Below are 24632 nucleotides of genomic sequence, written 5' to 3'. Positions count from 1 at the left end.
ATCTCTCAGTGTTGTCAATAACTAGAGGCTGTTGTATGATTGCATTTGTGCATCTTTGTGTAAATGACCACAGACCCTGCATGTCGCTCAGTTGGATGAAGACACCTAAACAATCACTGATGTGACACCATTAATATGTAGTAAACTCACAGTCTGAGGCAAGAAAATACATCGTCAAGCGTCTTTCAGTTTGTCAGCTTTTAATTGATCCCACTGTCTTTGCTTTTGGAGTCTGAAATTATTTTTGAGACCTTTGTCCCTGCGGCATTATGTAATTGTGCCACGACAGTCCACACAGCAACTATGGTGCCTGTAGAAGTGAGTGATATTAAGTTGAATGAAAATCAATTAGCAGCATGTGTCAACTTCAACCAAGATAACAGAATCGCCTAAATGTAGATGCAAAGGCAGAATCAAGTGTTTGAGTGTTTCAGGGTTACTGTAGTGTGTTGTTTTTTCCCTCTGTATGCATAAAGGAGCGAAAGAAAAGAAGAAAAGAAACACCTTCTCAACAAGATCCTAGTCCGGAAACTCCAGAGTACAAACACGCCATCTGTGGTGACATGCATCTGTATCTGATCCTCTTGTTCTTGTGAAGTCTTGTGTATTTACAGCTGTTTTGTACTGTCCACCTGTAGGGTGTCCTCAGTTACTTTTCTGTGAGTGCAGGGCTTTTGCACACAGGCCAGGCAGGAAACACGTTTTCTTTTGTAATTCATATTTCCCATGAAAATCATATCATTTCTTTTTCTAATGGAAAACAGAACAGCATCTTTGTTTGGTTCTTAGGAATTAAAAAAAAAAATGATGATGATGAGATAAATGGGAGCTATATTTATGACCAGGACTGTGATGCCCTTGAGCTGCAAAGACAAAATAACGGCTGCATGTGCATGTCTTGGGATTCACTTCCTTTCACTCTTTTCATTAACTAGTCACTGTTAATGACAGTCGACAGTTACACAAAACAGGAAGTGCTCAAGTGCAAATTTGTCCCCACTACAATAATACATGCATTTATCACTTTACAACTAGACTCAAAGATTTTTGCTTGCAGAATCTATGGTTCTACAAAATCCCTTCTATACAAACTCAGTGACAGCCTTAGTGAGATGTGTGTTTGTGGTGCTTTCCACTCCGGTGGGAACAACCCCAACTGTGTCACCATCAAACCTGACAGAAAATGATCACCATTCCATTTTCACTTCTTACTTACTTTTACGAGCAATTTCTCCACACTTTATAGTGCTGGGGCATTTGCCTGCATGCAGGATGCTCATTTTCACAGACTGCATGCTGAAAACCTGCCACAAGGCTTTAAAAGGATGCGTTTTCAGTTGGACAGAATGAGACACTTCAAACCGCTGGAATCAAAACTCAAACAACGGATTATTGACGTCATGTTAATTTCGCATAATTTTCCTGCACACCATCGTCAACATATCCGCTTCAACACATTTAGAAACAGAAACACAGCTCCCTCAACCCTCCTCCTCCACTTAGACTGGAGTCTGATGGAAAAAAAAACAAAACACACACATATCAGAACTTCAAAAAGCCTTTTGGTGCTTTACTGAAGAAGCATTTCAAGTAAGTTTCTTAACTGTAAATGAGCGTTCTGTCTTTTTATCCAGAGGGAGGTAAAAAATTTAAGTTTCCCTTTTTTGTTCATAAACTATCTTGGTTAGAGTGGACCATGTCCCATTAGCTGTGAACATACTTATGGTCAAATAATATCACTGCATGACCCAACATCTTGTTCTTTCATTTCTGTCTACATTTAAAATTAATCATTTCAGGTCAGTGGTTCTGATTAGCAGAGCCTTTTTATGGAAACCGCAGCAGAAAGCACATATCGTCCTCACACCACAGCTTCTTTTTAATTATCTGCGCTGGTTGCTATACCAGGATTCTTGCTTTTCCACTCAAGGTGAATGATCAGCTACCTCATTCAAGGAGAGAAAATTATCACTGTGGAAATCTCAGCATGGTAGGATTGTCTTTCAGAGTCTGATTATGTTATTGATTTGGCTTGATCAAACTGTGAATTAAGAGCAGCAGGGTTTTGCTAATGGACGAATGGTCAGACGGGGGGGAAAAGTGAAGCGGGGGTAGCTGGGTGGTGTTTGACGGAGGAGGCAGCTCAGCGTCTCGCCACACGGTTGGTGTTTGTGCAATTAATGTTGGTCAGGGCAGACAGGTGAAGCAGCGACTGCTCTGAATAGAGATGGATGGATGAATGTGACGCTCTGAGTCTCTTGAGGAATTGCACTTTGTCTCTGGCTGCATGCTGTTTTCCAGAGCAACGTCGGACTGGCTCTGTGTCGATGGAAATGCTCTTCATTCTTTGATCTGCAGCAAGAGGAAAACCAAAAGGAAAATGACTAAGGATGACTAAGGAAACAGAATTACTTCCATAGGACTGAACACATCTGACAATCTTACTATTAATCAATTACTTCTTAAAAGTCCTACATACTGACATAGAACAGTATGAGTAGAGGGGTACAGTATCCAACTGAAAACAGGATAGCAGTTAGCAGACAGAGTTAGTTAAACTTTACCTCAGTGACAACCCCTGCAGCAATGGTGGAGCCGACATATCGCAGCATGAAGCGGCCCAGCTCCTTGTAGTCCTTGTACAGCTCTAGTGGCACCGGCCTCTGGGTCTGAATCTCCACAATGGCATTCATGCCTTTACTCAAACACCTTAATGGCAAAGACACACACAGAAGAAGTAGTGTTAACATACCTGCCTGGATGTTAGTGTTATAACATCGTTTGGAATATTTTCTATCAATCACATAATGGAAGAAATGTTCCTATGTGTACCGTACAGGATATTCATCAGACTAAATGTAATACAATCTTCGCCAACACTCACTTTGGTTTCTTCTTGAGGACCTCACCGCTGCTCTTGTGTAAGACGCTAATCAGTTTCCTAATGGTGGCTGGCTCACTCACTGTTTGGTAATGCAGCAAAACCTACACGAAACGTGTACACACACAAAATGAACAAACATGCATACAATTAAAACTGAGCCAGACTTCTGTAAATCTTTGTGCAATAAGCATAAAAAACTATTAGTAGTATGACTGTGTGTGTATTTGCTTGCACTTACGGGGAACCCCTGTGTGATGGGGACCTCAATATTGAAGAGAAGAATTCGGGCTCTGAATCGAGTACAGACCCGAATAGGCTCCTTGGGATTACAGAACACACAGCCCACACTGGAAAGAAGCAGCCATCAGTAAATACAGCCAAATCCTCACAGCCCATACATAGACAGCACAAGATACATCACGAGCAAAGATGTTTATATTAAAGAAATAGTGGAAACATTTAATTTACTTAATCTTGATGATGTCCATGCCAGTGACCGTCAGACTGACGTGGTCTCCTGCTGCAGACCAGTCAAGAGCCTCATCGTGTAGAGTGATACCTGTAGTGGACAGACACCCGGAGTGTAAATCACCCAGCTGCCACAGGGTGGCAGTGCTTATCACCATTCTTTCAATAGTCATCCACAAAAGGGATGTACAAAAAGGCACATATCAGATACAGGAGTTTTTAAAGCATGTTACTCACTCAAAGAAGAAAAAATGTTGCTGTGTATATGTGTATGTGTATATATATATATATATATATATATATATATATATATATATATATATATATATATATATGTGTGTGTGTATGTGTGTTTTCTTTTGCTTCAGCACATCTTCTTTAAAGCATAGTATTATGTGGTTTACCATCATCACAACCATTGTTGCCGTTACATCCTCACAAGACTTCCCCTTTCATAGTAATGTGTTGCCCTTCACTAGTGTACTGAGTGTTTGAATGATGTTTGAGGGACATCCCTGGCAGCTTATTAGCAGCTATCTTCTCTGCTAGACTTTTGATGTGACTGTTTTTAAACTGCTCTCATGATTAATTAATTGATGACAGAATTTTTGTGTGCCTTTTCTCATTGCCACCTATGCAGAAAATGTAGGACTTTTCATTCAATGAAAAGTGAAGAATCAAAGGCCGCCACCACGTCAGACTGGCAGCAAAAACACACCAGTGCATACCTTTGACAGTGCAGGTTTCATTGGGAGGCATAGCCAGTATTCTATCTCCGGTCTGAATGTAACCAGCCTCGATCTTTCCTGTTACACAGAAGCCTGAACCCTGGTCTGTGAAGAGAACATGCAACATCAGCAATCTTTTTAATGTAGAAAAAGAGAAATGAGCAGGGAGATGAAGAAAAATCGCATACTGTTTGTAAGTATGTGAGGTGTCTTTACCTTTGAACACATCCGAGACGCAGAGTCTGAAAGGTTTATCTACAGACCTCTGAGGGGCTTTGAAGGCATCTTTAAAAGAGAGGGAAAAATAAAGATTAGACAAAAAAAGAGGAAGAAAATAACGAGGAGCGGAGGAGTGGTCTGGTGGCCAGTGGTGAGTGAATAATTTTTCCCTGGAACTTGGCTCCTTACTGCCCATTAGTTCTGATGATCAGCACTAATGCAACAATCACTGAATTGTAACACATTTGAAGAACGCTTAATCATTTCCCTTTGATTTACCCACAAGTCATTCAGTGCTACTAAGAGTCTCAGTTTACAGTAATACTGAGTGTCAAACATTTAAGCCCCTGCAGGCTTTAACAGGTGGCTAAGAAACGTTTCATAACTGTGCTTGGCTTATTCAGTCTGTTAATAATTAACAATAATTTCCATTAGCGACATGTATTTAAAGCTGGAGGGAAGTGCCAAAACATTTGTGGAAACATCTCACAGCACTCCAACATCAAAACCACTTGCTCCACTCTTATGTTCAGCATTTTGCTTTGGCTGCAGTTTTGGCAAGATATGGCTAAATATGCTATTTCCTGTGCAGCTTCAAAAAGCACAACCAGAAAGCAGTGCACCTCAGAGAAAATATAACTGTATCATACTGTGCATAGCAATGGACAGCAAAGAAGGGAATTATGAAGGCTTTTCACAGCGCAAACTTGTCAGCACAATAACTGAATACATTTGAGGTGATCACAACTGTGATTCTCTATGACTGAAAAAAACAACAAAAAAGTGTCACTTCACAAGTCTATTTGTTGAGCATTTGATACTCAATAGATTTTGGTTAGCTGGAAGCTTTTGGCAGGAGTATCACTTTAAAATCACTTTACAGAGAAGTGGTTGGTGACATTTGTTTTTGATGCAAATTAATGCATTTTAGGAACTCTCTTTGAATCAAGAGATCACTTGCTAGGAGAATAATATTTAATGGTGTCACCATTTTCTGGAAAAACCTAAAGACACTTTTTCACTGCTATGATTTCATTACATTGGTTTATTTTTATCATTTAAGTTACAGATTATTTTTTAAATATTTGCTACTAGTCTAGGTTACTTCAGATGCACATTTAATGCAGTACAACAGACAAAAACCTAAAAATGACAAAAGGGTAGCAAAGGAGAGACTTGTGTATAAGCAGGAAACACTTGGGGCAGCTTGAACCATGCCAGTGTGCATTACCAATCTGCTCTAGCAGGCTGGGACCAGAGAACCAAGAGGTAAGTTGGGACACTGAGCTCCTGGTGGCGAGGTTCTCTCCTGACAGGCCGCTGGTGGGGATGTAGAAAACATCAGACTCCTGGAAAAACATATAAACACTGGATCAAACAAGAACAAAGCTAGGAAACACTTTCTAGTCAAATCTATAAAATGACAGTTCATATACTGATTGTGAGTTTGATATCTTAATCTCTCGAGTAGCTTTGTGCGAACTCACCTTGAATCCTGCCTGCTTCAGAAAATGGCCAAGTTTGGAAATGACTTCTTGGAAACGCTCTTGTTGCCAGTTTACCTGATGTGTAAAAACACATTGAGGAAAAAGGAAAAATTCACAGATTTGAAATGGAAATGTGTCAACAACACAGCAGTGATTGTAGGACACAAAAACACAAAAATACAAACACACACACACAATTCCCTAAGGCCTGTTTCTCTTCTGACAGAAACATTCAGAGGTGTTCTAGAGTATTTTTGTGATCATTACTTGGGTCAGACTTCACCCAAAAATATCTAGATTTGAATGCGTCAACAGTACAATCACCCATGTTGCATACATCTAGTGCTTACAACAGACACTTTATGTCAGTGAGGTGCAAGCAGGTCTGACCTGGTCCATCTTGTTGACAGCTACAGCCAGCTGAGTGACGCCAAGCGAACGCACCAGCAGGGCATGCTCTCTGGTCTGACCACCCGCCTCGAAGCCTGCCTCAAACTCTCCTCGGCTGGCATCCACCACAAGCACCGCCACATCGGCCTAGAGAGACAACCGAGGAGGAAGATAAGCATCACACCACATGCATCGATTTTTGTTGAGACAGATGTGAGCATTAAAATCACACACAAACTAAACTGAATAGGTAATTTAAGAGTTGAATTCCATGGTTTTAACAAAAGTTGTACATGTGAAATGAGTCGGCTTTTATGAGGATTAAAGAAAAAACACTTTTTCATACTGTGCATACTGCTCTTTTCACCATCTTTCTGAACGCTTCGTTTTAGCTCCTATCTCTCCCATCTCCCCCTCCCAGAAAAGCCCAGTCTGCTCTGATCGGTCAGTTCCCACAGGCCGACAGGCACCACCCGCCAAGTCCTGCATCAGCTCTGCCTTCTCCAAAGGGGCCGAGCAACATGCTAATCACAAGTTCAACAGACTAATCTGACAAATAAACAGCAAAACAACATACAGCTTCCAAGTCTGAAGTCAGGTCATGGAGAGCTGGTGTTGATCCATCCTTGAAAGCAGTCCCAAGTAAAATAAAGCCACACTCGCACACAACAGCCGTGTTTTGCAGTCACAAGTTCGTTAGCAGAATAACAACAATGGCGACAGCAAGGTGGATTCAGGTTTTCAGTGGGCGGGGCCACTGAAGGAGATCAGGAGTTCCACAGATCCCTGAGTGGGATGTCACAAGTGAGGCCAAATCTAAATGGCGCGTTCTCACTCACATTTACTGAAAGACTGAACAGGAGAAAGGGAGCGAGCATGGTCTTTTCTTTTGTGAAAGCATTTCTCTGTTCATTGGAACATTATCGAGCCCTGTCAAACCATCAAATTAAAAAGAACTATATAAAAAGTATCTTATATAGTTAATCTCTCTTAATTAAAGAGTTTGGTCTAGACCTGCTCTTTATGTAAAGCGTCTTGAGATAACGCTGTTGTGAATTGGCGCTCTATAAATAAAGATTGATTGATTGATATTAGAAAGCTAAATGCAGTCAAATACATCACATAGGCAGTATGTAGAACTATTGTATTTTTTTTTTGCTTTTTACATCATTAACACATGCTTAGCTGGGGGATAATTACAGGCGGAGAAATATCATCTGTGACTGTCAATGTGTGACTGGCCGACATCCTCATTTGTTTACACCAGAAGTCTCTTAGTCACTACATGATCGGGCTGAATGTGAGGACAGTCATATGGTAAAAAGAGAAATTACATTAGTGCCTCGACACTGAGACAGACAAGCACACCCATGCCTGCAAAAACACCTTGTCACACCAACACCCAAAACCACGAGAGTTTCAAATCATGCTGACGGGTGTGGAAAGCGGAGGGTACACTGAGGGAGGGAAAGGAGCCATTTTAAATCAGGCAGAGGTTTGAAAAGTTAGACAGTTTCACCATGAGGATCTATTATGATCATCAAAATCAACATTAAATTAAATAATACTACATTAGAGATAGACAATATAACTATAGATGTTGAAAGAGAAATTGTGTTATTCATCTTTTATATACATTTTATATATATTTACTCTATCACATTGAAGAGTACTGAACTGTACATGCACTTTTTCCACATCTATATTCCTTTCAGTATGTTTGTGAGTTATTGTAACACCAAAAAAGTAAAGTGCTAAATAAAAAGATAACATTTTGAATAATAATCTCATAATGGAAACGAGGATGAGCTAGTCCCGCACCCTTGCTCCAAACTGCTCATTTCTATCACGCATAGACTGTCCTTCTAACTGCAACATTACAATATATTACAATATATTACATATACTATACTCTGATACCCGGAGATTCAGGCCTCATTCACTGTGTTGGTTTATGTGCGCTGTGCAGGCTGCTTAAATATCCTATGGTGTAAATATTTATTTCATTTCATCACAATCCATATATTTATATTTATATTTATATTTATATTTATATTTGCTATTTTTTGTCTTTTCTATTGCTTTGTTTCTTTCACTCTCCCTGTTTATATTGTTGCTGCTGTAACAAAATTTCCCCCTATGGGGGATAAAATAAAGAAGTCTAAGTCTAAGTCTAAGTCTTAAATACTTTTACATGGTATACCTGTGCAGCTCCTGTGATCATGTTGGGGATGAAGTCTTTGTGTCCTGGCGCATCCATGAGGGTCACCACCTTAGAGTTTGTCTCAAACTTGGTCATGCCCACATCCATTGTCACACCTCTGGAGGAAACACAAAGAAATGAGGGGATGGGCGTTTACTAATATTTCATCCAGTTGAAAAAAATGCATCTGCACTGTGCACAATGATATAACTATCCTATGGATGGTGCTCTGAGTAGCTGCCCGGCCATATTAGGGAACGCAAATTTAAACCCTCGGTCAATTTCAGTACAAATAGCAACGTCTTCTAGTGGGCGAGGCTCTTAGACAGATGCTCTAAGTATTACGCATTTACTTCAGATGTTACTGATTGCTGTTGAATACGGATTCCCACCCGAGTCACTTTCTGTTTCTGGCCTATTTCGCTTCCGTTTCACTCTGGTGAAGGGAGGGCAAAGAGGACGTATTTTCAACAACAACATATTTTGCGCATTAAAAGGTTAAACGTTTTTTATCAGCAAAACACGTTCCAACTTGTGTGGGACAGATTTGGTCCAAGCTATTTTTTCCAGTTCACATCCAGGACAATATTATGTGGCGTCACCATCACTTTGTTTGTTATCAACCCACGCAGACAACAGGAAGAGAGTTTGGTAAGCATCTGCACTACGCAGGTGTCCAAACCTGACCTCTGCCCTCAATGCAAGGGGGGGCGACAGAGAATTTTTCTGTCCATGTGTATTGACCCATTTGTACTTTCACACTCAAAACATACCTGTCCCTCTCCTCGCCAGTTTCATCCAGGACCCAAGCATAGGCGAAGGAGGCCTTTCCTGCCTTCTTTGATTCCTGCTCATACTTGTGCATGGTGCGCTTGTTGACGTTGCCCAGCAGATAAAGCAGGTGGCCCATCAGTGTGCTTTTACCAGCATCCACATGACCTGCAGAGAAGAATAATGTAATGATGCCAGGGGGTTCAGGATGTGGAAAACAGAAAGAGAGCGTGGGGAGTGATAGAGGACACTGGGGAGAGGTGGAGGGAAGGATGTAACAAGAGTGATAAGGCAGGTAGGGGAAGAGAGAAGATAAGACATGGCAAAGGGAAGCCACAGATGGGAGAAGGAAAGAAGCAGAATTGCACAAGAGGAGGAAGGTAGACAGAAATGGGAACAAGGATTGAGGGTGAGAGGGGGAAGGGAGCGGACCGTGGTAAAACGAAAGGTTTCACAGGCTGTGGGAAACTAGAATCATCTGCACTTCCGAAACTACCAAGTCACTTTTTCTGGTGTAACTGAGAATGAGAAAATATGATTGAGCAACTGCACTGGTCTGCAGTTCCAGTCATTCACTGCTATTAAAGCTAGACATGTGCACAAAACAGACTTATTGGCAGAATTTTTGAGGAACATGCAAGAAAATCTACAAATTCAAGGATTTTGCAGAAAAACTGGCACTGCTTAAAAGAAAAATACGTTGCCATTATTGTCAACCTATTACATGCTATATTGGAGTGTAAAAAAAAGACTTTGGAATAAGAAAATCTGTTGAAGAAATAAAGAAATATGCCTCCAAGAGAAACGCATAAAATACAGTATTAAGTATTTCTAAATATGTAAACTCCACTAAATTAATAAAAATAACTGAGTAGTTTCCAGCGTACGTTTTTAATACATTAAAAATGGTCACTCTAAAACTGTTACAGTAATACTGTATATTGCCTTACAAATAAAGCAGTACTTCCTCTATTTAAGTGTAGACAGATGAGAGCACCATAGGAGAGTAAGCAAGTTGTATGAGCATGGAAGTGAGGATAATTGTTTTCAGTCTTGCTTGTGCACAATCAACTTTTGTGTCCCGTTGTATTGCTTTCCCATTGTGCTATCCCTTAATGTGTTGTAAACTGAGAACAAATTTCAAGTTATGAGTGGTTTTTCTGGTGGTTTATGAAAGGCTTTGTGTATTTCCTTCCTACCTATAACCACCAAATTTAACAGAGGTTTGCCGCCCTGCCTCTTCTCCAGTTCAGCCTTGATATTGATCGCCTGCCGAGCCTTTCCAGCGGAGCGGCCTGGGGTGGGAACTGTGGAGTGCTCGTCTCCATTTGACCCTTTGGATGGGGTCTCAGGACGTTTGGACGTGGTCTCTGAGGCAGTGGCGTCTTCAGGGCTGCCACCTCGGCGTACTGGAGCAGTGACGACACCGTTCTCCCCTGTGCTGAGGGGAGAATGTGGACGAGTGTAATCACGGTGAAACACAACTCTTATCTTCGACAAATTTCACTGCAAGCTGTCAGACGTTTAATGATGTCCAATGTACACAGAGGACGGCATTCTATCACAACTTAAATGTTTTGCACCGTTTTAATGACAGCAATGGGCATTAGTGTTCACATTAGTGTTATGTACCTGGGAACGTCAAAGCCCATGGTCTGCTTCTTGCCAGAGACGGTCATACGAGCCACTTTGGGTACCACTTCAGAGTCCAGTTTGTTGTGAGACCCATCTCTGCCTTTAACTAAAGGGAAGAGAGGAAATAAACCTGTACACTTTTTCACAAAGGCAACCATGAGTCAATGTGGCCAACATGAATAACATGAGGGAAGCACATTACATTTTTCCATATCTAAAAAGGGCATTAAAATCATCTTTATATATGATAAGTGTTATATATGTATTGATACACAGTCGCTATAATCTCTCATAACAGGGATAAGACTTGAACATTTCTTCCATAAGATTTGTATTGTTAAGACAAGGATTTTTGCATGACGATCATCAAGTAAGTCTGTAAGTTTATACACACTTTCTGCTTTTCTGGCACTATTGACAAATAGTGATCATTCATATTCACAACAGAATAATTTAAGTCCCCGTTTTTTTTCTCTCTTATAAACTGACTAACTTCAACATGTGTCAAAACAGTCCCTGCATCTGCTAGACAGTAACATAAAAAAACTCAGTAACATATTCTACTGTGGTGTTAAGACATCCAGAGGACATTTCTACAATGTAGAGTTTCTGACTATTTTACTAGTCCTGGTTATGTGTCTTACAGGAATATAAAGTATATTTTCTTAAGCGTCAGCATATGATGCAATCTGTTGATGCTCCCTCTACAGTATCTGTCTGGTAATTCATATTCTGCAGCAGCATGACTTGAGGTCATTGCTTTGTCATCCCGGTCCCAAATGGCCACCGGTCCCAGTCATATCGACCCGCTACTGATTCATTTAGACTGGGCTGCACAGCCAAGCCTACTGTGTGCATGTGTGTGGCAGTGACATCCTAGTTCAGAGAGGGTTAATATCAGAAGTGGCCGTTGCCTCCCGTCTCCACGTAAATAGAGCAGTGTGACACAGCATTTCGCAGAATGAATCTTTGGTAAAGGTGTCAGCAAAGTGCCAAGGCTGGAAGTGACTGCATGCGTTATCACACACACACAACTGATTCAAAGAAACATAATTGCATATATTTGCAAGGCATCCACAAATACAAAGACTCAAAAGTAATACATTTGTTAAATGCAAATGTGATGTTTGTCATAAAATGTAATTTCCATCAGTTCACCTTTAATGTTTTTGCTTGGTAGTGAAGCAGGACAAACTCCCACACTGTCCTCATTATTGCAACATTTCAGTTCTAGGACATCTATCAAGCAACAAAAACATTACTCACAGACTTGTTCCCTTTATGCGTTTGTATTTTAGGTCTTGTTGAGCTTTACAAAAAAATAGGTTTGGTTAAGCATACATTATAGAAATCATACTTACAACTCTTTGTACATTTTTATTTTGCTTATTTATTTGTTTGTATTCATGGTGGTGGTAACTTTAACTTTCTATGCTATTTTAACACCAGAATTTCCCCCCTGCGGATCAATAAAGTATTTCCATCTATCTATCTATCTGTCTATCTATATATCCATCCTAATCCTGTGGGTGCTCCTGTATACTTAATGCAGTTTATTCATCATAAAAAATACCCTGAGGGAACATGAGAGGAAAGGCAGTGCGATTCAACAGAATTATTAATGGACTTTCTCTAACCAAGCTTTCTCTGAATGACTGGCTCGCCATTACAGAAAAAGTCCCTCCGATTCTGAAACACAAGCAAGGTAGCTTTCTTCACCCTGAAGAGTTTTATAGTTTTTATAAGCTATAATCTTTTTTAAATGCAAATATATTGTAGCTTTGCCTTTTAGCAACTTTTAAACAGATGTGTATTAGTATGAGGGAATAACAATAATAATATGTAAATGCCATTATCATACAAAAAACTGTTAGCTGCACATAAAAACTGACAATGGGTGAATGTGTTTCAACACAGAACATTCTGAAAACTACCTGTACTTGTAATTGAGGGGTCCACGCAGAAAAGCCACCCAAAAATATTCGACATTGTTAACACCACTGTCAGCACTTTAATCGGCATCATTACCGTGTTGTGTGTCCTGCAGTGAGTAGCAACATGAAAAAGCACTCTCTGGGGAATTTCGTTTTCTTCCTGCAGCTGGGGGCTTTTCTTGTCCCTACTACGGTGATGTGGAAGTTTCTACCATCTGTGTCAAACAAGACACCAGCCGGCTTGCATTTCCCTTATATGGAACATCAGCTGTGAAACGAACGATCTCATTAGATCACATCAAATCCAAAGATCATCCAACACCTAAATAATTGCCTACACTCCATCTAATGTACATTTAACAACATAAAAACCACACATCCAGTACCACCAACCCATCATTATTAAGTAACTGAAGGTGTTTGGTTGTTTTTGATCTTCTCCTCTAAATTTTACCTGGGGTGAAACTGACAACGCACCCTATTCAACACACCTGAGGTCTTAATAAACAACCCCCTACTTAACTACCGGACATGTTGCTCTGTCAAAAAACTGTAACACCTTTGCAAACAACTGGCTTGCCAGATAATTTTTTTTGGGCTGGCCTGGGGGCAGCATTAACAGGAGGGCGGCCTGAGAACAATTACACGGTGCAATCAGGTTCTGAGGCTTGGAGCAGGATCTCTTTGCGCTGTTTGGACTGGCAGGTAAACAGTTGGTGTCCTCCCATCCAGGATTTCTCCAGTATAGGGGAACCTTGCAGTGACTAGGAGTGAGTGACTCATCTGTACACCTTGGCCTGAGGGCCCAACTGAGCACAGGATAGGAGGCGGCCGCCCAGGATATGCAAATATCAACCCCCCTCAGTCCAAATACACATAAGTATGCAGGCAAAGTACAATAACAAGGCTCCGTTTGGAAGAGTGGGTGATGAGGTGACTGACAGCCTCGCAGGGCAAGGTGGTTACTCAAGGGAACAAGACCAAAGAGAGAAATATAGAGGCAGGATGAGCAATATATTATCATTTTCTAGTCACTGCACTAGAAGTTTTTACTGTTGGTACATTAAACATTTTCTTCCATGGTTAATAGGTTTGATCGTCATCACAATAAAACATTTGAATTCTGGAAAGACAAGTGGTAGGCATGAGGCTGCCTACCACTTGAGGCCGCTAAAGGATGAAAGACAAGTGTTATGCTTGACTCAACTCAAATCTTCATAGGTCTACTCTGGAGGGAAAGTGGGGGAAAAAGGGGGGAAATGTTTTAAACTAATTCAAGTCAATATATGACTGTAAAAGCTCCCTCAGATTGGTTTGGTCTGGCTCTGGCTGTTACATAGACTCTTCAGTGATAGGAAGCAAGTGCCACTATGTGCAAAGAGTGTGAAGGTGCAATTCAAGCTTTGAGTCTGGACTACATAGGGTGATTTTCAAGGTTTTAACTTCATATCATCATCCATTGTTTAAATGTGAATTACTATGAAGGAACTTAGACTGTTGGCTTTGAGTAGGGCCCATGTGACCCCTTTCAGGATGAGTCACACAGACACACATGCACTGGTACCACCACTCAACGTTTTAAATAATGACATCTACAAAGATATCTCCTCATCCTAGTCTACACCCACCTACTCAGCAGACATCCTTGAGTCATATCAACCACTTGAGAAATCTCACCTACTTTTTATAGACAGATTTCAAAACAGCAGGCTAATCTTTAATGTCAACATGTGTTTGGATTTATGTTGTATGCCAGTGTAATTAAACAAATCAAGTCAATGTTAGGGTTAGTAACAATCTGTGATGCATCCGCTTTCCATTCAACGCTCTACTGCTTAATGTTACTGAGTCCAGTTGTGGCTTCTTTACCAGACACACGACTGCACATCTGGTGTTTCCAAAGACACAAAAAACGGAGCATGAAAGACAAAACATTCTACCAGATGGAGGAATAAATATCATAATAAATAAAACAACACAAATTAACAGAAAAGCAGTCTAAGAAATTTACTTTCAGTGATGATACGGAAACACTTATAATCATCATCCACCCTGATGGAGGTAAAGCATGGCATACTAGAGAAGAGTTATGCAATGCGCCTCATTTTAGTGACTCAGAGCAAATTTTCCATGCCACGAATGTGTGTTCATTATTTTCCTGTTCTGCATGGCGGTCAAGCAGCTGGATTTCAGAAGTGTTGCCTTTCAATTAAAAGTCAATGCAAAGTCTTTATTATGTAGGCATGAGTTAATGAAGTCAATTTGAGCAAGCAACTGCAAAACTTAACAGGTCAATTATGATAGTGAACAATACCAAGCTGACAAACGTATCCAAGGTCATCCAGTTACTCAATACTTAATGAGGACTTTCTTTTGCGTAAAACTTCTGTAGAAGTCAACTTAAGCAATTCTTGTTACAAGTGCAGCTTTTTCCATTTGAATGAAGAATCCTATTTCACTTTTAGCCTTTTTTCCTGTAAACATACTGCACCACAACAAAGCCGTAGTACTGATGGCATGCATATCCAAATGCAACCGCTTTCTTTTGACCACTTGTTGTGAGTATAAAATAGCAGTTTCCAGTATTGGCACCACATCACAACAACAGTATGTTTGTGCAACATGTACGCCTTGCAGAAATGCAGAGCCTCCAAAGACACTAAATGATTTGATCTGTCAAAGCTTTTGACAAAGCTGTGAAAGTTGTGAGACATGATCAGATTTTCCTACGTAGGTGGTGCAAGAGAGAAGACACAGAGAGAAAGATGATCATCTGCTGTGCTGTGTCGGTGTGTGCTTGGGCTGACATTTTCTCCAAGAGTGCAGCTTCCTGCTCAAACCCACACAGTGGCTCGCCTTAAGAGAAAAGGACAAAACTGTTGCTGGACAAACCCTGCTGTTAATAACACTTATTCCTTTCCAAATTTAAAATCTAAAAATGGTATAGATCATATCTTCACCTACAAAACAGACCACAGCATCCCTAATACATCTACTTATTTCCAAACATCATAATGCTCAACACAAACACTGGGAAACCTGTTTGACTTGTAATGTTTGTGGAATTAATGACAAGTCAATCTGCCATTCATCATCTATCAGTTCCCTCAGGCTCACCAGTGTATTTGATGTTGTATGTTTGACACCTCGAGGGTCCACTTCACTCAGCTCTCTTCACCTGTATAAAGTTTACACACATCTAGCCCAAACCTTACCCCATTACTTTAAGAGCGTTCTCACACTTAATATGACAAGCAGTGCAACATAACTTAATGACTAAATGCTAAGTTAAGTTTGACATCATCCCCTTATCTCCTCCTGTTTCATAACCACAATACAGACCACTGTCCTGATGACACCAGTAAGAACACCGTATCTGAAACAAGTCTCTTCACAGTTCTTGCAGACTACATGACATTATCTAGCAGCTCTTGCACGAGTGGTTGTTCAATCCTAAATCTTAAACATTCATTTCTTTTAGGGCAAGTTTCTCCATTCAAATCAATACCAGTGACTCACTAAAATGTGCACTGCCTTAAGAAACTCTAGGCTAACCTGAAAAAAATGCATACACTGCACCAGATACATAATGCAGAGTTTTCTGTCTAAAAAAAAAAAACAAAAATCACTTTGAAAATAGACATGACAAATGTAGACTTAAAGTACAAACAACAAACATACATACTCTACTCATATTCCAAATTCAAATAGGAAATACAGCACTGTTTTAACTGGTTATGTAGAATGACTTCAGTACAAAAGCCCTAAAAAATATTTTTTTTCACTCAGACACACAAAAACACACCTACACACAACCAGAGAGATACGCCCAGACACAGGTGCATTCAGAGTACATAAACTCAGTCATCTTTATTTCAAAATTGACAAATTAACCTCTGGCAGAGTGTGAAGACACACCCAGTGTACTGTAACTCAAACTCATTTGTAAACATATAATTTTAAAAGCTTGTAAAAGAACCTCTTTTATCTCAGGTCTGAGGGAATTCGTTTTCCCTCATTCTGTGCACTCTTTATTTACAGAGCTTACATTAATAATAAACTTTGTGTCAGAGTGTCTTGAGTTGTTCAATATCAAACAAACAAGTGCAAATATCAAAGTGGTTCGTCTGTCTGTGTGTGTCTGTATGCACGTGCATGTGTTCTCGCTCCCTCATGGGAAAATCTCCAGGTGTCCTCTAAACCAAAATGTCTACCTCACGATCTCAAACCCAGGCAGCAGTAAACCAGTACAATGGTTAACTGATCCATATTCCAATAGCTGCTGCACACCTGCAAACAAAAATCAACCTCTTTTTCTCTTTTGAGGGTTCATACAGCTCAAAACTAGAAAAGAGGCCATGCAAAAAGAGTTATGTCTGAATGCTCCCTGGCTAAAGTTCAAACTAATTTACTTTCATACAAAAATTGATGATTAAAAGGCCAGTAGCCATGTAAGCATACAAAAATGAGACTAAAATGTAGAAAAAATGTCACCTACAGTAAATGAGAAAAAAACTATTCTAAAAGTTCTTAAAATACTAATAGTTCTTTAAAGGTTTACTTAGTTGCGATAATTTCCAAGCTGCCAGAGTGACTAAGTTGTTCATTTTGTGATTGGTCTGTATGAAGTAGCAACATTAAGACTTTTTTCTTGCCTCTATTAAAAAAAAAAGCAATACATAATAAAATGTCATAACAATAATGTTCATAGTAGAGTTCCTCAAGCAGTGATCAGCAGCAAGTACGTCATTCTGTCATATTGTTGATCCCCCAAAAAAAACTCTTTACTCCACATGACTAATTGTGGGACACAGTTTGAATGATTCATAAGGACTGATGACCCCTGAGTGCTGCATCTCTTTGAGTTTAGCTCAGCTGGTGGAGGAAAGGCCACCAATTGATCTGAGGTTCTCATCCCAAGTGAGTCAGTTTAGCATCAACCAGGACGCAACTAAATAGTGCTAAGTGCTTTTTATTTCCTCATCTACCTGGTGAAAGCTTTTTGCTGATTGGCACGGACGATATCGTCGGGGGAAGGCGTGTCGAAGCAAAACGGTACAATTGATGAGAGTGGGTTTTGCTGTTCTTTCAATTTGTCCTGCGATTCACCGAGGAAGGCCTGGTAGCCACCTCCTGTCCTCTGACCTCTTATTTTTCCCTTCATCATATTCCTCATCCTTTTTTGTTGTCTGCGGCTCTGAATCGACAAAGTAATTGCAAATACTGACGGTGGTGCGAAAACAGAAGAATCCAGCCCCAAGGCAACTGGAGTTGGAGAGGACGGGGAAGGGAGGTCGTTGTGGAAATGACGAGGGCCGGCTCCATCTGACTGGGCCATGAGTGCACTCAAATCAATAGTCTGCATCATCTTTGGTGGCCTGGAGTTTTGGTGGTATGATTTGTGGTCGAGTTTATGCTTTGTCCCTCCCTCTATGTTATTTTCTGCCAACACATCAACCATTTCTGGTTTTGCTGGTGAAAGGAGTGAAGCAAGAGAGTAATGTGACCCATTTGAGGTGGTTGAGGTTTTGCCCTTGTGTTCAGGTGACACATGTGACAAAGAAAGCAGCTCAGGGATGCCAAGTGGTTGTTTCAGTGCTTGTGCTGGAGATTCAATGTTGCCAGGTTGGGGAGACGCTAGGGAACTGTTAGTCTGATGCTGTAGGGCCAGCTGAGACAAAGAGACAGTCCCACCAAAGCTTGCAGGAGTAACGTTGGTTGGTTTAGAAAAGGTTAGTGTGTTTGCTGGTCGTTCAGTGCTCTGTGGTTGCAACTGAATGAGTGTATTCCTGTTTTGGTGCTGTGTAGCAAGCTCAGACAGAGAGAATGTTTGTGCTGGTGTAGCCATCGCCTGACACTTTGCTGAAGTTATGCTGCTTTGGGGAATAGGGAAGGAGTTACTGATGGTTGATGGGCTGCGATTTGAATGTTCCTGAATTAAATCAGCCAATGACAGGTTTCCCTTAGGATTAGCCACTGTGGCTTTGACTCCAGTCCCAACTCCCACTGAGCACTGATTGCTTTGGAGGACAGAACTGAGACTCCTGAACCCAGGAGGAGCAGCCAAAGAAGAGCTTGCAGTTGTTACCTTGGTGTTGTTTAGCGACAGACTACAAAGTGAAACTGAAAGGAGAGAGGGAGCTGAGCTTGGAGATGCTGAGGACATGTTTAAAGATGCCAGCGTTCCCAATGAAAGACTATTCTGATTAGACATAATGGACGGAGGTGGATTAGCTCCTATGGTGAGAGCACTTAATGAGGGAACACCCAAACCTCTCCCTGGGTCAGCTACTCCTGATGCCTTACTCTTCTGCACATGCTCAGACATGAGCACTGTCAGACTAGTACCACTGTTAATGCCTGGACCAACGTTATGATGGATAAAATTTTGACTTCCAGAGCTGCTAACCACTGGTTCAGCCATATGTTGCGATAAGAGGTCACACAAGTTTGGTGCACTTGCTGGTACACATGGTTGGGTTAGTTTGCACCCCTCTGAGTCTGAGCCAGTCTGAGCATCATTTGCCTTGGGTGTAATGTCTGTGTGAGAAACGGGCAAGCAGGCTCCTTACCTTACAAAGGCCAAGTGCAGTTGTCGAGAAGGAGAGACAGGAGAACCAAAGAAAGGAAGGCAGATGAATCATACCATGAACAAGAAGGAAAAGAACAGAAAGAAGGCACTTTGTTAAACATTTGCATGACTTAAATGTGTCATTGCACATATTTGTGTAAAATAAACACTGAAATGCCCCTGGCTGTTAAGCTTTAATGTGCACAGTACTAAAGAGCATTAAGTATCTTCGTAAGAACCCACAGGTATTAAAGGAATAGTTTGGTTAATTTAAAGTGGGGTTGTACGAGCTACTTATCCATAGTTGGTGTATTACTTACAGTAGATTGCAGTCAGCACACCCTCAGTTTGGGGGAGCAAGTCTCGACAGACACTAAGTAAAGTACTGATGTGGACAGAAAAATGTATTTTAGCCAGCTACAAAAAAGATACTGAAGCCATTCTCTCTCTCTCTCTCTCTCTCTCTCTCTCTCTCTCTTCAAAACTACCAGACTCCATTACTAAAAACAGGAATGTGCTGTGCTACCACTACCTCAATTGATGAACTAATATGTTAATTTGGATCAAACCAACCACTTAAAAAGCCAAAGTCACACAATAGCATGAGCAAACTGACACATCAAAGCAGTGGTAAATTTGCAACTCCCGTGTTCTGCATGTAAAACGACTGTTTTTGTCGATGGAGTCTGGTGGCTTTGAAGAGAGCAAAGACAAAGAGAGAACGGCTTTAGTTCCATCGCAAAGGGCTGTCTGACAGCAATGTAAAATGGTGGAAATATTCTAAATGAAGCATACACTTAAAGTGGTGTGGCTTTTTCTTTTAGATGGGCCTTTTTTTAGGTGGCTAAAATACATTTCTCTGCTGCCTCCATCCACAGCAGTACAGTAATGTACTGCAGCAGTACTGGGTCTGTGCCAGGGCTTCTGCCTGCTCCTCCAAATTGAGAGCATGCTGACCACAATCTACTGCAAGTGATACACCATCTATTTATAGGTATCTCATACAACCCCATTTAAATGATCCTTTCAAGTCAAAAATACCATGATACAGTATTAGATGTTGTCAGTATCACCAAGCCATATATTAATGTCTTCATAACAATCAAAATAATAATAATTCATCAGTCAATTCTACAACAGTCAAGTTATTATTTCTAAACCCAGACTTAAACCCTATTTTATCATGAAGCCTTTATTGAATTGGCTTATATCAAAACCCATAGCCCCAGCTTTTTGGGAAATTTCTTACATTTTCACAGTAATAACACCTTTCTTCTTTGTATTTACAGTCCTTTAAACTGATGAACTTCAGCTGGACTCACATACATTGATCACGTGACTTATCCCTAATGTGTTTTTTTTGTTTTTTTTAAATTATATCGCAGTGAGAATATTATTCAAGATGTAATCAAAGTCAATAGATGTGGGATGCTTCAAATCGTTTGACTACCAATGCCCATCTATACTTCACTTATTATGAACTGACTGAATCTCAATCATTTTGAGTACTGAATCAAAATGTTTCAGATCCTGTGCTTTATTTTGCAAATAACTGGGAAAAATGTTCAAATACCATTAACAACCATTCTGTAATGTGTAACTACAGTGGAGCAGTCGAGGACAACAATTACTGGCCAACAAATTATCAGAATTTGATCAACTCCAGGCGTACCTTTCTCAGTCGTGGCCTCTTGTTTGGTTCTTTGTGGAAGCGGTGCTTTCTCCTGGCTGACTCTTGCTATCGAAGCCGTCTTTTCACTGGTGGTGACTGGGGCTGTCTTAGTGTCTTCAGACAGGACTGCATCCAGTGCCTTTTGTGGGTCGAATCCACATTTTATGGCTGCCTGGGTCAGGACTGAGTCTGGCACTGCATCTCCCAGCACAGTCCGCATTTGGTCCAGACAGGAATACAGCTTGGCTACAGAGTACAAGTTAAACGCAGCAGATGAAACAATGAACAGTAGATCATGGAATTAAATTTAAAACTACTAATTCAACAGGGTCTTAATGTCTTCAATTAGCATTATTTTCAAACACAACGATGTAAGGGTAAGACCAGTGGATCTCTGTTATTTGTCAATTGTGTTGCACCTCATAATATTACCTTGGTCAAGAGGGTCAAGGTTAGGGCCGATGGTAGGGGACATGGGTACATCCTCGTCTTCATATTCTTCTTCTTCTAGAGGCTCCTCTTTTGGTGCTTGCCTCTCTTGACGTGAGTAGATAAACTGATTTGCTGTATAAACCAAAAACATCTTTAAGTAATGGCCAATTCCAGACCCAAAAAGAATATACTGTTTTTGGGGGGTTTTTTTTATTAATGATGAATATGTGAAGAATTTGGCAGAATATTTTTGCTTGAAATGTGATAGACCATATTCATTTAAGATCAGCAAAGTTCGTCTAAAATTTGGGGGAAATTCATGGAACATCTGCAGTGTTGTCAGAATTCAACAGGCGCAGTTTCCATGTGAGTCTGCCAATTACAAACTAGTAGATGTGATGTCTGGTTAATTCTGTAATGTATATGTAGTGGTTATTTAATTACATTAATCCTTATTGTGCTGGACATAGCTATTGGTTTCTTCAACTGGAAAGTCAAATGACACAAAATTCTCACAAATTACATTGTCTATTCATTTGCAAGTAAACATATGTGTGGTTAATATAACAGAAAGCCCACTCATAGTTTTGCATTCACTGATACAAACCTGTTGCTGGTGATATACAGCAGTAGTCATCCTCCACAGACTGCCCATACATGTCATCATCTTCAAAATCTAGAAAAAGAGATTCAATTTTGTGCTATTTTAGTACTTTAAACAGGCATACACACGTACAAATGCAGCTGTTGTAAAGAGAAAGAGTCTTTGTCACAGCTGTCACTTTGCCTAGTCAGCAACTTTTTGAATAACAAAGTGTAAACTGAGAGCCAGGCAATTTACTGTAATTACTTCACTGTAAGATTAACACTTTGGGAAGCTTAAATAGTTAATACGGTCAGGGGATGTCTGTGCACCATATCAAACAATGAATTTTTAGAAGCTTGTAATTTCTGGAAAGTCAGCTAGCTAGCTAAGTAGCTGTCGTTAGCTTTGGTAAACATAAACATTAGCCGCGTTATTGGTTATAGACACATCAAATCAAGCTTTAACATTACAACGTTTGGTATGTACGTAGATACTAGTGTTGTGGTGCAATTTATCTTGTCCGAAGTGCCAAGTGACACGACAGCAACGTTATCTCGCCAGCTAAGCCAGCTAGCGTTAGCGTTAGCTGCTAGCGCTACAATCAACAACAGTGAACTTTAGCATAGCGGCTAACGTGTTCAGCGGTTTGAGGCCTTCACATGACGTTTAAACCGACACCAGCACCTAGATACGGTTATCTACCTTCGTCGTAGTTGTAACCTCGAACATTTCTGTGCCGGGACATTTTGCTTATGTGTCCTCTCTCGGCCCCTACGTAAATGTTTTTCGGCTCACAGGCTGATCTGGCATGTGTCTCGCTGCCCGGCTGCCATTGCTGCGGCTGCTGCTGCGTGAAAATTAGAAGCAAGCAGCTCTGGCATGATTCTGCAGCCTCGGAAATACATATATTAAATCAGAAATTTATTTAATTTTGCCGTATTTCTGTTTTGCTTCATGTTCGATAATCTTGTCATTAAAAGAGGATTTTAAAACTTCATTAACTTTTTGTTTTTTGACGTAACTTCCTGTTGCAGGACCACCAATGCGGCCTGGGATCAGATCTCTTTTCACAATTTGCACTCTGTCTGTCAGAGAGAAACTGACCTGCAATCAGTTTCACTTATCATAAGAAGTTCAACTGATACACGCAAGCTATATATATATATAAAAAATAAAAAAAAGTAGCCTAAATTGCACTGACTAGGAGGGTAATAAATGTAGATCAAAACATTCAGTCTTATTTTGTCAAAAATCATCAGGATCATGGCAGGGGGAGATGTAATTTTCAGTGCAGTACAGTATAAATCAAACTGAAGATCTAGTGATATGGAGCAAAGAGGTCTGAACTGAAAGAACAGTTGAAGAATGAATGCCTGAATCAGACATTAGCCCTGTTCTTGGAAAACCCAGCGAACCACAAGAGCATGATGATGGCTGTGGTGATGATGATAAAGGTAGTGAATATGGTTGGATATGCACCTGCATACAAGCACTGATCTGTTTTATGAGTGATAGTAAGCTTAGAATTCATATTAATGATAGTGTCTTATTAATGTGAAAGACATTAAGAGATTTTTCATCTCTGCAAAACCTTGAGAAAATGATTTCAGTTTAAGAGGTCAAAGAGCAGTGCACTGAAAGAACATGAGAGAGTCTGCCTGCACGAATACACGAACTGCTTTCAATCCCACCTATGATCTTGGGGTGTGAATGTCTACACCATTTTTCTCAAAGGTTATGCCCTATGGTTAGGGACCAGCCCATCTGAGCCCACACTCAACACCTCGCACAAACACAGAATGGGTGACATCATTTTTTCCTACTATCTTTGTACCACAAGAAACTTAAAGCCTGTCTACCACAAAAGGGAAAGAAATAAGATGTTTGTACCCCTGTGTGTACTTGTGTTTGTGCATTCACAATCATGTGTATGTGCACATGCTTATCTGTGACTTGGTCTTGGCATATCTCTATTTGTGCAGGTGTAGGCATGCATGGTTTTTGATGCATTATATTGTCCTGATCTCATGACCTATGTAGCTCATGTGCTGATGAAAGAGAAGGAGATGAAAATGTCACACAATAATCTGATACCAGTGATGCAGGTGAAGTATACACTTGCACATCTGCACAGTGAAATGAAATATGAGGTTTGGCGTGTCTCCCCAATCTAAAAATAGAGCAGAATAATGACAGACGTCTGCTTAGGTAATTGTAAAGACCTTTTCACAATGAATGGCTCATATTGCAACTGGCAGTTTGAATAAGAGCAGCTTTAATTGGCAGAGTCTAGTAAAAACAAGAAGGGGACCATTCATACCAGGAGGGAATAGTTGAGAAGTTTACTATTTATTGTGCACAAAGTTTTTACCTCCTGTTAAGAGCGTGTGTATCTGTTTGCGCGTGCGTTTCTAAGTGGGTGGAGGTTTCCCCTCTAAAAATTCCACTTCCTGGGTTTTGAAGTCTTAGTTGCACATCTACATGTCAAAATAAACAACTGCACACACTCACATGGAAACACATGCATACAAGTAAGAAGACACAAACATGCTCATTTTACAGGGTCACACAGGTGACAGGGAGGGAACTCTTCCTTTGCATCACTAAAATGTTTCTAGGACATTTTAAAACCAAAGGCAACAAGCAGCACCT

The 24632-nt window shown here is 40.4% G+C and overlaps 1 protein-coding gene across 2 annotated transcripts; it reads right to left on the bottom strand.

The window, feature by feature from the left end:
• Positions 1-1387: 1387 nt before the first annotated feature.
• Positions 1388-22819, bottom strand: hbs1l (HBS1-like translational GTPase). Of its 2 annotated transcripts, XM_070848845.1 has the most exons (18): positions 22683-22819; positions 22002-22070; positions 21395-21526; positions 20963-21208; positions 10783-10891; positions 10350-10591; positions 9153-9318; positions 8380-8497; positions 6177-6323; positions 5787-5861; positions 5531-5648; positions 4297-4365; positions 4081-4185; positions 3353-3443; positions 3123-3231; positions 2885-2985; positions 2565-2709; positions 1388-2352 (listed from the first exon to the last, which is right to left on the bottom strand). In XM_070848845.1, the coding sequence occupies exons 1-18, from the start codon at positions 22723-22725 to the stop codon at positions 2341-2343; spliced, it is 2097 nt and encodes a 698-aa protein (XP_070704946.1). In that variant the 5' UTR covers positions 22726-22819; the 3' UTR covers positions 1388-2340. The 2 variants fall into 2 exon arrangements, with proteins under 2 accessions (XP_070704946.1, XP_070704947.1); XM_070848846.1 differs by lacking the exons at positions 1388-2352; positions 2565-2709; positions 2885-2985; ... (9 more) ...; positions 10350-10591; positions 10783-10891 and adding an exon at positions 16484-19286.
• Between the last annotated feature and the right edge of the window lie 1813 nt (positions 22820-24632).

The sequence above is a fragment of the Pempheris klunzingeri genome, chromosome 18, assembly GCF_042242105.1.
Source record: "Pempheris klunzingeri isolate RE-2024b chromosome 18, fPemKlu1.hap1, whole genome shotgun sequence".
Lineage (NCBI taxonomy): Eukaryota > Metazoa > Chordata > Actinopteri > Acropomatiformes > Pempheridae > Pempheris > Pempheris klunzingeri.
This window is presented reverse-complemented; position numbering and strand designations above follow the sequence as displayed.

What these genes read in the sequence shown, in the direction of transcription:
- hbs1l (XM_070848845.1), bottom strand. Translation starts at nt 22,725, where the DNA reads ATGTCCCGGCACAGAAATGTTCGAGGTTACAACTACGACGAAG. An exon ending in ATGGGCTTTGACGTTCCCAG is followed by an intron (nt 10,592 to 10,782) that starts GTACATAACACT and finishes TTCTCCCCTCAG; the next exon opens with CACAGGGGAGAACGGTGTCG. An exon ending in CGTCTCGGATGTGTTCAAAG is followed by an intron (nt 4,186 to 4,296) that starts GTAAAGACACCT and finishes TTCTCTTCACAG; the next exon opens with ACCAGGGTTCAGGCTTCTGT.